This window comes from Mytilus californianus, unplaced genomic scaffold, assembly GCF_021869535.1.
Source record: "Mytilus californianus isolate M0D057914Y unplaced genomic scaffold, xbMytCali1.0.p SCAF_1, whole genome shotgun sequence".
NCBI classification, from domain to species: domain Eukaryota; kingdom Metazoa; phylum Mollusca; class Bivalvia; order Mytilida; family Mytilidae; genus Mytilus; species Mytilus californianus.
The window spans coordinates 87,145,086-87,160,409 of NW_026262581.1; the positions used below are offsets into that span (position 1 = coordinate 87,145,086).

At 32.0% G+C, this 15,324-nt stretch overlaps 1 protein-coding gene across 1 annotated transcript in view; it reads left to right on the forward strand.

Annotated features, from left to right (window-relative positions):
• LOC127708951 (E3 ubiquitin-protein ligase UHRF1-like) overlaps positions 1 to 5,072 on the forward strand; it is a 39,150-nt gene extending 34,078 nt beyond the window's left edge. Inside the window, exon 17 of the mRNA XM_052214164.1 lies at positions 3,059 to 5,072. Coding sequence (XP_052070124.1) covers positions 3,059 to 3,208 — 150 coding nt within the window. The 3' untranslated portion in view covers positions 3,209 to 5,072. The remainder of the gene's footprint in view (positions 1 to 3,058) is intronic.
• Positions 5,073 to 15,324: the final 10,252 nt, after the last annotated feature.

A 15,324-nucleotide genomic window follows, 5' to 3' on the forward strand; every position in this document is an offset into this window, starting at 1 on the left:
TGCCGAAATAACGGGCTTTGGACTTTGATAAATTGTTGAAAATCACAGTTATACGGACTTTTTTAGCTCACCGGAGCCCGAAGGGCCCCATGTGAGCTTATACCATCACTTGGCGTCCGTCGTCTGTTGGCGTCGTCATGGTAAACTATTTAAAAAATCTTCTCCTCTGAAACTACTGGGCCAAATACCTTCAAACTCCATCACCAAACATGGCCGCCATGGCTAAAAATAGAACATAGGGGTCAAATGCAGTTTTTGGCTTATATCTCAAAAACTAAAGCTTTTAGAGCAAATCTGACATGGGGTTAAGTTGTTCATAGGTCAAGATCTATCAGCTCTGAAATTTTCAGACGAATCGAACAACCCATTGTTGGGTTGCTGCCACCGAATTGGTAGTTTTAACAAAATTTTGCATTTTTTTGTTATTATTTTGAATATTTTTATAGATATATATAAACTGTAAGCAGCAATAATGTTCAGCAAAGTAAGATCTACAAAAAAGTTAATATGACCATAATTGTCAATTGACCCCTTAAGGAGTTATTGCCCCTTAAAGACAATTTTACACAATTTGTTCATCAAGTTTGCTAACATTTAAAAATCTTATCTGAAACTACCGGGCCAATTACCTTCAAAATTTAACTAAATGTTCCTTAGGGTATCTTGTTAATAAATTGTATCCGAAGTTTGTATCCATCAACAAACGTGGCCGCCATGGCTAAAAATAGAACATAAGGGTCAAATGCAGTTTTTGGCTTATATCTCAAAAACTAAATCTTTTAGAGCAAATGTGGCAGGGGGAAAATTGTTTAATTGGTCAAGATCTATCCGCCCTGAAATTTTCAGACGAATCGAACAACCCATTGTTGGGTTGCTGCCACCGAATTGGTAGTTTTAACAAAATTTTGCAGTTTTTTGTTATTATTTTGAATATTATTATAGATATATATAAACTGTAAGCAGCAATAATGTTCAGCAAAGTAAGATCTACAAAAAAGTTAATATGACCATAATTGTCAATTGACCCCTTAAGGAGTTATTGCCCTTTAAAGACAATTTTACACAATTTGTTCATCAAGTTTGCTAACATTTAAAAATCTTCTCCTCTGAAATACAGGTGAGCGATTCAGGCTCTTGAGAGCCTCTTGTTTCTAAATTCCTTTAGATATTTGGCTGATTTTTGGTATGTGAGTTAACCATGATGTGTTACAGATCAAATTTAACTTTCGTTCTGCTCTGCTAATTTTTGCCGTAATTACGGGTTTTGGACTTTGAAAATTGTTGAAAATCACAGTTATACGGACTTTTTTTCTATAAGCCTTCAGATTTTGCACTGATTTTTGATATGTGAGTCTAAAGTTTCGTTCTGATATGCTGATTTTCATGTTGTTTCAACACATCTTCAGTACCTCCACTTCCTGTTTGCTGATAGTTTGAAATTAAAATACTCATTGATCAAGGAAATTTTTCATCAAACTAGTATTGGTCTTGAGGGCTGGATACTATCCATGCATGTTTGTGTCCACTTGTGTCGTTGAAATTGCAGATTTTTCAACTTTTTGAGACGGGGTCATTCGTGTTGTTCCGACACATCTAGTTTATTAGTAAAAAGTATATACTATCTGCTGCTGTGTCTGTCCTTCACAATTTTGTTTACCCTTTCTAACTTTTAAACCTCTCAGAGTTTGGTAATGAAACTTGGCATGGTTATTCACCACTGCTAAAAGGTCTGGCTTACATTGTTTCAATCAGAGACATGGTAAAAAAATAGTGATCATTTTAGCCATCCCTTTGCATATGTACAAAAATTGTTTCAGCTCCCTAACTATAAAACCGTTAGGTGTTTAGGGATGAATGAGTGGTGCAACTGTATAATTTCTTGCTTCCATGGATATAAGCTACATTCTCTAACTTTAGACCGTTCTGGAGTTATGCCCCTTCATAAACGGAAGAAATGCTGAATCTTTTGTTTCTGTTCTCTTACTTTAGTTTGCCTCAACCAAATGTTATGAAACATTTACACAATACTTATAGCCACAAAACACAGATAAAGTTTGATTTTGGGTGGCATCACTTATACAATTCTCTAGTTATGTCCATTTATAATGTTATATGCAAGCGGGGGCGTCATCTGTGTCCCATGGTCACATTCTGCATTTATTTGATTTATGCAATGTTAAGGTTCCATTGAGTGAACCAACACCTAACGGTACAGGCTTGTAGAGAGTAATCAGGATGGATACCCGGAGGTATGCTGCGGTTGTCTTAAAACCTCAGGAAAATAATGCTACACAAAGACAACAACATCGTAGATTACTGCAAGGAAAATCTTTATTATGGTCTACATGTTTCGCCACTTACGGTGGCAACTTCAGGACAATTTAAACATAGAAAACAAATACTGAAGTACATAAAATGCGGTGCATATGGGGTTACAAAGGTTAACAAGACATAACGTCACTATAATTGATTTGACGACGTTAAAATGAAAGTGAAAGTAAAAGTTAATAATGAATTGTCAGTGTCCTCTCCAAAATGGACAACACCTCACAGGACATTCCGTACCATTCCTAAAGGCTTCACTCGGAAAAAGGTACTACTTCCAATTGCGTCGGGAATGTTGTAAGATGTATGGTAGTCGCACATGTAGGGCATGGTGGAAGTTGTGGTGAATTTGTTACATTTTGCGGTTGTGGTACACTATCCATGTTGCAAGTTTATTTCAACAATAATCGTGCGGTCTGCGGTTCAGTACGTTTTGCGGTGGTCTTCTTTTGATCTTGAGTGGTAGTAGTTCATTTGTTTTTTTTTTTAGAATAATTCGGCAATCTCGGAAGGGGTTGATATTGTCAATGCGGTGTGGTTGTCAAATACAACGCTGGTTTGGCAAAGGTGGATCGTCTTATGCAATGTTAGTTTGAAAATTGTCTTACCACATCAAGTTTATTTCTTGAACAATTACATAATTGAATAACGTTGCTTTAATAGTGATTACATTTTGTATTGATTTCAATGCATAAAAATTTGCCAATTTAAATGTGAGCTTTTTTAATTTCAGTCCTGTTTAGTAAGATCATTTAAAGCAGAGGTGTTCAACTGTCCAATGTGCCGAGCAGACCTAGGAAAAAATAGTAACCCAGCTATGAACAAGACATTATCACAAATATTGCTCAAATTTTATCCAGGGTATGACAATGGCAGGTCATGAACTGAAAATTATATTTGTCAGATTTAAAAAATCTAATTTCAGTCTCAGGAAATCTACTGTAAGCTGCCACAAGAAATATTTTGGGGATATAGTGCTAAGAAAATCTAGTGTGTAAGGGTTGTTCAAAATTAAAATTTACCATTGTAGAATATTTTCAGACCCCCTTAAAAAATATCTTTATCAATTCATACATATCACATAAAACCCTGTATGCTACAAATAACACTTAAATGTGGCCACCCAAAGTAGACAATTTTTTTGTTTATAAGAATTAGATGTATGAATTCAATCATGATCTGAAAATGATAATATGTCAAAGTTATTTGATGGATGGAAATCAGTTTCATACATCTACTGAATTCAGGCTTGTATAGTCCGCGGTTTTATTCTTCAAAATTAAACTGCCACACAGGGGTGTGGATTAAAGAGTATGTTAAACAAGAAATAAGGAAAAAAACTTAATTTGCGAGATTTGTTTACGTTCCACCATGTTTGTTATTGAAATTGTATCATTTTCAAACTATTATTTTACCTAATCGATATGAATATGCAATTTTAATTCAAAATCCATTATAAAAGTGATTAATTTCAAAATTAAATGCTTCATTACAAATTTCTCGTTTCTTTTCACAGCATTGCATAACTTAAACTGGAAATCGCTTGTATTTGACGGAATGAAAAAAGTGTATAGGTTAGCCGGAAACCAGTTTATGCATAATGATGTATAAACTACAAAACTTAATCGGTTATTAGTTCCGTTTTGGTGATTCATACGCATGTATTTTGTTTTAGTTTAAGATCCATCAAACATTGATATGATGGATATGTTTAACAGCATTCTAGTGGTATCTATTTAGTACAAATTTTCCGCATACTCAACCGTATTTATTTTCATTTACAGGTGCTATTCCGGTTTAAACATACACAAGTTTCTCAATTGTTTTTTTTTTTTTGTGATTTTGACTTATTTTAGCACTCATGAAGTATTCTAGAATAATTTTCAAGCATTTTCAACTTTTATTTGATGATGGAAAACAGGTTTTTCCTTGAAATTCTGCAATCGTTCACACATGATTTGAAATTACTGGAGTTTCATTGGACATTTACAAACCGTTACAAAAAATTTTTTTTACCTGAATTCTCGTTCGCGAGAAGGAGGGTGCGAACTATACAAGGCTGATTACAGTATGTATTGAAACAAAAATAAAGTACAATGTACTTAATTAACCAGTGAAACCTGATTGGTGTGTCTAAGACACTGAATCAGTAAGTATGGTTGCTAATTTATGTCTGACTGCAATTTATTAAGAAAGAACAGGTTGATCAACTTACATAACATGTGATTTATAAATTATAAATGTTCGGTCAGTATGACTTGAATATCATTCAAATCTATGTTTCCAAATACCTTTTTTCAAAATCGTTTTTTTTAAATGCACACCCACACATCATTGACTGAAAAGGTTTGTAAACAATGAAATAATCTATTTTCCTAAACATCTATTAAAAATGGTGAAATAACATTAAATGTTTACAAGAATGTATTTTTCAGAGTGTTTCCTGCATTTCTTTATATAATGTAGTGACTTGTTCCAAAACTCAGTATCACTCTATCCCTGTCAACTTCATAAGGTAACTAAGTATGTATGTAAAACTTACCTCTCTTAATGATTATGTTCAAAATTTGAAATATGTAATATCTGGTAGTGATTTAAATGATTGTTTTAATTTTTTTTGTCATTTTTATCACAACCTGATTTAAAATTAATATTAAATTTTTAGATATATATGATATATAATTTTAATGAAGATGTAAATATTGATCAAATTTATTACCATGTATTGAATAAAAATGATATTGCAATGTTTGTTGTTAATTTACAACACCAAATGTCTCTAACTTGTGGGCTCAAGTGAGCTACTATATTCACTTGGCATCAGTGTCGTCCATTGAATTTTACAAAAATATAAACTCATGGGCACATTGGAACCAAACTTGGCCATAATGGGTATCTAGATTTAAAAAATTGTCCAATTATCCCACCTGCCAACCAGCATTGCCGACATGGCTAAAACTAGAACATAAGGATGAAATGCAACTTGAGTTATTCACCCTAAATTATGATTTTTGTCTCTCCATCGACTAGTTTTATAATGTGGGATCTAGGGATTACAATCCAGCAGTGTTGGCATAAACTGTTTGTATAAAGCTTTATATTTCAGAAGGAGAAGACCTGGATGCTTCATACCTTGTGTACAGATACTTTATGTTATGAAGTTTCCTTCTCTATTTGTCTATTGTCCTTGACCTCATTTTCACATTTCACAGACTGCTTGAAAAAAAATTAGGTTTTTTGTCAAGTGAAATACTCACTTATTATGAGTAATAGGATAAATATATTTGGAATATGGGTTCCTTGCAACATCTAGATGTCAGTCGAATAGGGTTCACCAGACCTCCACCATTTCATGGATCAATGATCAAGGTTAAATTTAGGTGGTCAAGTCTGTATCTCAGATACTATAACCATTAGGTCAACTATATTTGGTGTATGGAATGCTTGTAATGTGTACATGTGCGACTTACAGGTTTCATCTGACCTTGATCTCATTTTCAAGGTTCATTGGCCAATGTTTAGTTTTTGTAGGTTGGTCTATTTTTCAGATAATGTAAGCAAAAGTACATTCATATTTGGTGTATGGAATGATTTTAAGGTATACATGTTAGTCTGCCAGTTATCATCTGTCCTTGACCTCATTATCATGGTTCTTTTGTCAATGTTTTGTTTTTAGTAGCTTGATCCTCTTCTAAGATACTTTGTACGACTTTGCCCCCAACAGAGCTATAGAAAAACAGTACATTAACTGGTATTATACACACTTTTAAATTGATACACAGACGCTTTTTATGAATAGACTCACTCGTGCATGATCAGTGAGTTCATGGGCACTTTAAATTTCAATTAGATTTGAACTTTTTTGTTTCACCGACATATTTACTGTCTTTTTTATTAAAATATTTACGTTAGCATTCCAGTAAATTACTATTCATATCGGTACACTAAGGGATTGTTCATTTAACTTCAAAAGAGGGGTTCTGGTTTTTTCCTAATTCTATGAGAAAAAATATATTGTGGTCAAGCAGATGACAAAATGATGTTCTGATTCCTGATTTTCCAAATACTGTATATAAAAGTGCTAATTTTGAAAAAAAAATATTTGGGTGGTGGCGTTGAAAAACTACATAATTTGCTTACTCAGAAAAGAACATACCCCCCTTTTGAAGCTAAATGGTCGGTCCGTAAATGTATTTTTTTTTCTTCAATATATGGACATGAATAGTTTTCTGGACAATGCTGAAAGTAAAGAAATGCTGGTACCAATGTCTATATTTCAATAAAAAAGACAGGAAATATGTATAAAAAAAATCCGATCTAATCAAAAGATAAAATACCTATCAACTCACCAATGCACGATTGATCCTATCAATAAAAAGTGTCTGTGTAATACATGTTCAAATAGGTAGCAATTAAATCTTGAAGAAAATCATTCAACTTATGTCACCAATTTTGGACGGTAAGCTGCGATTGGATCATATAGTGACACGTGTTTAATCCTGATCAAAACTATGAGAGACATATAAAAACCTATAAGCATGAAAATTTTAAAAAAATCAAAAATATATGCCTTTATACATATATATATAATAACAAGACACAATCTCTTTTTTCATAACATTTCATTCACTAATGAAATAGGAAATTCATTCTTTTGATACATTTATATCGTTATTGAATTCATATATTTTGCAACAAATGTACGATTTTCATGATTTTTTAAAGGGGGAATGGGGGGATGGAATGGCACATCCTGCATTTTTTAACAAAGAAAGGATATAGCCTCTTTATTTTAAATTTATTTTAACCGTTTTTCTACAATAAAAATCAAATGTTAGCTTGCTTACCTCTAAAATCTTTTTCATACATTATTTACTTGCGAAGTTGCATTTTAAAAAGTCTCAAATGTGTACAACATTCATCTTTTACTTGAAATGGTTCTTTTTAATAAAATTATTAGATTCTTGAATTTTTTGAGAAAAAACTCTCTGCTGAAGGGAAGTGAAAAGAAAAATTGTGTTTAAACTGTAACTTACATTTACTGGTATATGGCCATTTAAGTATCTAATATGTTTAGTTTTGCTACCTCTTCTAAATGCAAAATGTACTACTTCTTTCTTCAAACGTCGTGCAAGTCAGATACAAACCAAAGGTAACAAAAAAACAGGCCGGAAACAACCATGCCATAAAGTTTTTCTGCACTTGTAGTCAGGTCAATGTCCTTGGACCTTGACCTGACTACTCGTGCAGAAAAACTATCTGGCAACGGTTGTTACCGGCCTGTTTCTTTGTTACCTTTGTATTGTATCTAATACATAAGCAATAGCAGGGTTCTCACTTAAGATTTTCCAAGGCGAGTCCAACAGTGATAAGATGAAATTTTATTACCAAATAATTCTATTGTTCCAGTCTCCATGACAAAATAAAGTAAGGAAATGACATCAAATTGAGATTATTTTTAAACACTTGTTATAAAATGATGATAAACATGTACATGTAAGTACTCAGTTGATGAAACCTCATTTTCATGGTTCATTGATCTATGTAAAGTTTACCTGGTTAAGTCTATTACTTAGATACTATAAGCAATACCTCAATTACATTTGGTGCATGGATTGTAAGGTGTACATGTCTGTCTGCCATGTTTCATCTGACCTTGACCTCATTTTCCTGGTTCATTGGTCAATATTAAGTTTTCATGATTTGGTCTGTTTTTAGCTCACCTTGCCCGAAGGCGTCCGTCGTCGTTAGCTTTTTACAAAAATCTTCTCCTCTGAAACCACTTAAACCAAACTTGGCCACAATCATCATTAGGGTTTCTAGTTTAAAAAATGTGTCCGATGACCCCGCCAACCAACCAAGACGGCAGCCATGGCAAAAAATGGAACATAAGGATAAAATGTAGATTTTGGCTTATATCTCTGAAACCAAAGCATTTAGAGTAAATCTGACATAGTGTAAAACTGATTATCAGGTCAAGATCTATCTGCCCTGAAATTTTCAGACAAATCTGACAACCTGTTGTTGGGTTGCTGCCCCTGAATTGGTAATTTTAAGGAAATTTTGCAGTTTTTTGTTATTATATTGAATATTATTATAGATAGAGATAAACTGTAAACAGCAATAATGTTCAGCAAAGTAAGATCTACAAATAAGTTGTCATGACCAAAATTGTCAGTAGACCCCTTTAGGAGTTATTGCCCTTAATAGTCAATTTTTGACAATTTTTGTAAATTTTTTGTAAATTTTTGTAATTTTTTACAAAAATCTTCTTCTCTGAAACTACTGAGACAAATTTAACCATACTTGGCCATAATCATTATTAGGGTATCTAGTTTAAAAAATTTGTCCAATGACCCCGCCTTCCAACCATCATGGCTGACTTGGTTAAAAATAGAACATAGGGGTCAAATGCAGTTTTTGGTTTATATCTCTGAAACTAAAGCATTTAGAGCAAATCTGACAGGTGGCAAAAATGTTCATCAGATTAAGATTTATCTGCCCTGAAATTTTCAGACGAATCCAACAATATCTAATACTATTAATTATGATTTTAACCTTATTTTACATGATTTCCAAAGCATCAGTAAATACAGGTGAGCGACACAGGCTCTTGAGAGCCTCTAGTTTGTACACTAAAAGTAATAGGTCAACTATATTTGGTGTATGGAATGATTGTAAGGTGCACATGTCTGTCTGTCTGGTTCGGTTTATCTAACCTTGACCTCATTGTTATGGATCACTGATAATTTTTAGTTTATGTGATGCTTGTAGTTAACTTTTTCTTCAGGACTATAAACATGAAATCAAATCAATATTGGTCAGTAAAGCAGGCTAGACATTTCAGATAGTGCACTCTTGCTTGGCAAGGGTTTTCAAAATGTTTAAACCTTTGATAAAAAATTTCATAAAAATCTGGCAAGTAGTGAGAGGGATAACAAGAACAAGACTGGACCGATGGACAAATGCATAGACACAAATGAATAGATGCTCTGTATTCTTAGGTCCCAAAACTGTGAGCTGTGTTTCACTTGGGACAATAAAATGGTTTTCTTGACAATATGCATACACAATTTGTAACTTCAATATCTGAGTATATACCGTTAATAAATTGCATGACGATCAAAATTTCACCATTGGAGCAGATGCTACCTTTTTACTCTTTTAAAGCACCTGTCAGTTTTTGGTGGGGTTTTGTTTCTTTTAGAATTTCTGTGTATTTTTTTGTGGACTGGGGTTTCTCTGTTCATCATTTTTTTGGGCTTTTGGCCTGGACCGTTCCTTGTGCAGGTGGGTCCAGAAGTGTGATTCAGATGTAAGAGGTTTTTACAGAGTTGTTTTCATTTTGTTTACCCTTGTATTTTTATTTGACTTCATTTGTACTTCTTTGAGAAGTTTATACTAGTACAGCATTATGATTATGTACTATCAATTACAAAAACTTTTTGTTGGTATCTTTATCAGATTTACTACCAACTACTATAACTTTCTTGTTAGTTTCTTTGTCAGATTTCTTTGTATGTTTGTTTTATTTTTGTAGTCAATTGTGTTGTATGTCTGTGATGTATGTTTACACAAAGTGGTCAGGACCATATAGTTTTACCCTTATCCGTCATTCCGTCTTTCTGTCATTCTGCAATGAACAGTTATACAAACTATTTTCTTATTGCTTTCACATAATGAGCTTATTTTTAGTTTTTTAGTCTACTATGACAAGTTACAGATCGAGTTTACATTTGGTTCTGCTCCACTGATTCTTGCCGAAGTTATGGGCTTTGGACTGTGAAAATAACAGTTATACGAACATTTTTCTAAAGGACTTCACATTTTAAGCTGATTTTTAGTATGTGAGTCTACTATGATGGGTTACAGATCGTGTTTACGTTTGGTTCCGCTCCACTGATTTTTGCAGAAATTACAGGTTTTAGACTTTGACAATTTTGGGAAAATAACAGAAATAGAATTTTTTTCTAAACACCTTCATATATTGAGCTGATTTTTAGTATGTGATTCTACTATGATGAGTTACAGATTGAGTTTACATTTTGTTCTGCTCCACTGATTTGTGACGAAATTACAGGCTTTGGACTTCGAAAATTTCATGAAAATAACACTTATACAGACTTTCACTCTCAAATTTCCATTCCTAAAAAAGGCTTCAAGCTTTTTTTGTGAGAGAGGCCATTCGTGTTGTTCTGACTCATCTAGTTTCTTAATGCCATGGTGTTGTCTGAATGTCTTTCTTTGATCTTGTGGTATTGTATTTGAAAAAAAATTACCTATATAGTATATAGGTAATTTTTTTTTTCAGAGACAAGTGAGTAAAACATACTACATCTAATTATCAGTGTACATCTGCCCATATAACTAACATTTTACTAGCAAAATTTAAAAGTAAACTGTTAACCTTGGATAATGTTCAACTACCTCTGATTCTACTACTGGTACTTTAGGTACTAAGGTGTAAATCGAAATAACTCTACGCTGATGGCATATACAAACAAGTTTTTGCTTCATAAATATATTTTCATGAACAGTATAATAAAAACAAACATTAAATAAAAAAGCTCAAGCATTCTGCTACACATACAAAATTAATTATGCTTATAAAAAATTTCAAACAAAATACAGTTTTTAAGTCTTCTCTTCACCATATAAATAAAATAGTACAACATAAATGTAAACAACAATCATCTTCACTTGATTGATTAATATATAATTAGCAAACATAAAAAAAGCACTAAAACCCATAATAAAATAGATAAATACAAAAATTATTCATATATTTGTACAAACAAAAAATAACATGCATGTGTGGAACATACGGTAATGAGATAAGGCCATTAAAATAAAAATGATTTGATCTTGTTTGAATTTTGCTTAAAAAGAAATGTTTTACATTAGAAAGCATCCCATTAGTTTTTGGAGTGTCCTCTTTAAAAAAAAAATCTTTTTCAATGCATCAGTAAGAAAAATAAAGCAATACTCTATATAGATATACAAATGAGTAAAATTACCCTGCCTCTACTAACTACTTGTAATCAGAGGGATTCTATATAATGCTGTAACACTTAGTTGGCTGGAAAAGTTTAAATGTCACCCTTTGTCTTGGAAACCAGGCCTCTGCCCCACAGGGACTTCTCTGAAAAAAAATATACCTATATACTATAATAAAACAGTATATAGGTGGGTTTTTTTTCAGAGACAAGTGCCTCTGCACTTCTAATTTTGCAGTAACTTACATGTATTATGAAAACTGTCTGTTGTGTACAGATTGGTGAATATTTCTAATTAAGGAGAATTTTTATCCAATTAAAGCTGCAGAAGCACTATTTGTTCATTTAACAATAGGTTGACATTTACACGTCCATACAGGCAATTATTTTTTTTAAAGAATCACTCAATAAGGAAAGTAAGTCTCTGTAGATTATCTACAGTGTATGTCATGAACTAATTTTTACATCAGCATTACATGTATGCAATTCAAAGTGACAATGCAAGTATATGAATAAAAGTACTGATTATTCAAGTAGGACTGATTACATAATGGTTCTTAACATTGCCTTAGTACATGTATGCAATTGCCAGCCATCATGCATCAGTGTGAGTAAAGTGATGTTTTCATAAGATATATCACTGTTCTCCCAATAAATTTCTTGTAACATAATAAAATGCACTTAAACTAGGAATAATAGCATCTTTCTTCAAAAAATTATAGCCTTAAAATTACATGTACAAGCAAAAGATCATAAGGAGTTCCGAAATTCACATAAACCAAATATTCTGTGCAGGGGTAAAAGAGGTTTATATGTGCTTCATTCTTCATGGCAAAATAACTTGCTTATAATTATAGTTTTATAGTTGGAGCAGTGATGCTGGTATGATATGAGGGAAATGTTTGAAACATTTTTGTAGTAACATTAGTTACAAAATATATATGTGAATTGATTGTAAAACACTTTAGACAAGCTATAAGTCAGATTGTAATTTAAACTATATCATATTCTTAACAGTTAACACAAATGCAAATAAAAACTACAAAAGTACAATAAATAAAACTCTAACAACTCTAGTTAACATGTAAAATGTTGTCATACTCCAAGCAAAAATATAAATCATTAAAAACCATCATGACTAGAATAACAGCCGTCATTGGACTGTTAGACATCTGACTTAAGTAAAGGACATGTTACATCTTAAAACTTTGAAGTTAAAAAAGGTTTTAAATCTACACTAAATTCAATATCAAATATTCTGTGTCATAGTGTGCTACTGAAAGGTTTAACCAATTATTAATTTATATTTGAAGAGAAAATTGATTGCCTTCCAGTACGTAGCATTTGACAAATGAGTATTACAAATGTATTATACAATGGTATATAATTACTGAACAGAAAGGAGACCCATCTGGTTCATTTATGTATGTAAATAATAATTAATTGATATAAAGTATCCAGAAATAGTTAGTGTATACAATTAATAACAAAACTAGTAACTGTCATTGACTGTTGTTATAACTACATGTATAACATAACTAGTAACTGTCATTGACTGTTGTTATAACTGAGTCCATTTAATTACTGATTTGGTTCAGTTTGTCATACTACATTTTGTACATTAAGGTTGTGGATATATATTTAAGTCAAGTTTAGTATTTTATGTTATAAATTTTAGTATTCTTAACACATCAGCTGATAATATTTTTTTTCTTATGACAATCATAATGTTTAATGTTAATTTTACTTCAATAAAAATTTCATCTGGCACTTCATCAATGTTCATGCAATTTATGTTAGTGTACACATGATACATGTAAATTGTATTATTGAAGAACTGAATCCTAATAATAAGTCCAGTTCTAAATGTACATGTTGCAATGGAACTGACAGCCTGATCAACACCATAATATATTACTTAATTTATTTTAGATTACTTGTTAATTTAATCAATGATATGTACAATGAGTCTGTAGTATCCGTTATTAATAAGGCATCTAATTTTAATACATTAATATCTTTTTTCACCCGAATTTTCTTGGATCTTTCTTCATGTTTAAGAAAAAATTATCTACATGTAGATATATAAACCACGAGAGTCCGATACATATAAAAAAATAATTTTGAACCAAACTTTGAAAATTCATTTTAGAATGTATATATACATTCAAGAAAGGCTTTTTATGCAATTTCACACATACTATCGGCATAAACTTGCATGTACATGTACATACAAAATAAAGTCATGTATGAACGTCCAAGTGATCAATGGTGAATGATAGTCTTTTTTTGTAAAACATATTTAACACAGTTACAATACTTAATGTCAAAACAAAGGTTATAACAATATGAAATCTGACACTTCCAGGACTACATGATCAGTTTAATGTGCATATTTTTTAGTCCATTCTTCTGCATGTTTCCTGTACTTTTCTTTGTTTGTCTTGTACACATTTGCAATTTCTGGCACCAATGGATCATCAGGATTTGGATCTGTGAGTAATGAACAAATTGATAATAGTACTTTAGAAATAGTAAGTGCTGGTGACCACTGTGATCTAAGTATATCCAAACAAATGCTGCCATTACTGTTTATATTAGGGTGGTAAATTTTTGTTGTAAAGCTCAACTTAGGTGGCTTAAATGGATAGTCAGTAGGAAAGTGAATTGTCAAAAAGAATATTCCATCCTGATAAGGACTGTCCGGAGGTCCCATTATTGTAGCTTGCCAATGAAACAAATCATCTCCTACTGGACCTGCTGAACATTGTGCAGGAGGGTCTTTTCTAAGATCTTGAAGTTCTTTATTTATTCTTTTCAATGCCATTCCTGATTAAACACTTTTGTCAGTCCAATTCAGTTGTAAAAGAGCTTATGTTTTAACAGTGTTTCAATACCACGTTGTTTGAATGGACAGCAGAACTGTTGACTAAGTTAAGGATTGATGAAATCGAAAATGAAATTAATCACGAGCGGATGTGACGTCTGTTACTCGGTACTCCTCTAATGTTTATATTTTTCGATTGTATTTGACGTTTTCCTTGACATCGATATGGTATATCATCCTGATGACAAAGTTATCAAAGTTCACAAACTGACTCTCACTTTGTTTTAAAATGGATAGAAGTCGTCACATGTCCGTAAACAGCCCAGACGACGAAATACGAACTTTACTTTCATCATCAAATTCGGGGAATTTGCAGCAAAAAGAAGAAGGACCCTCTGCCTCAAGTCAGACAAGGCAAATATATCCACAAAAATATTATTTGTTTACACCCCACCCCACTCAAGTTTTCCTTTGTCAGCCTCTAAAAATGCTTTTTGAACACCAAATTTTATTAGCTATTGTGAAAAATTGCTTGAAAAAGTCAATCTGGAACTATTATACTATCAGGATATACCAGTCAATATATTATAGCTGAAGGAGTCAGGAGATGGGAATTTTGAATGGACCAATTCAAGCTCTTTTTTATGAATGAGTTATGCGGTTGACCAGAGGTCAATAGGAGTAAATGACGTCTGTCTGAGATTCGTAACAATTCATAAATAATCGTAGACAGACAATAGAGGACTAATTTTAGCATATAGAATATAATTAAATTTTTCCAAATTGCATATATATATACATGCATTGGTTTAATGATTTTCTTAACCATGTCAACATTATGATTTCAAGGAACTCATTTCATATGACTTAAAGGATTAATAAGATAAATTTTGTTTTTTAAAAAAGGCAGAAAATTGAATCTCTATAAAAAGTTGAGCATATAAGCAGGGTCTATTTTAATAGTAAAATCAATTCCTTAATCTTCTTAGTCAATAATTTTGGTTAATATAAGTTATAATTATCAATAAATTGCTGGAAACAATAAATAAAATTGTATAATTCTAACCTGTGTATTTTCTTCAATAAAATGTATTTATTCATCCCCCATTATATTTCTTTTTAACAGTATACACACTGTAAGGTATTTGTACATGTGTATATATAGTTACAGGAAAT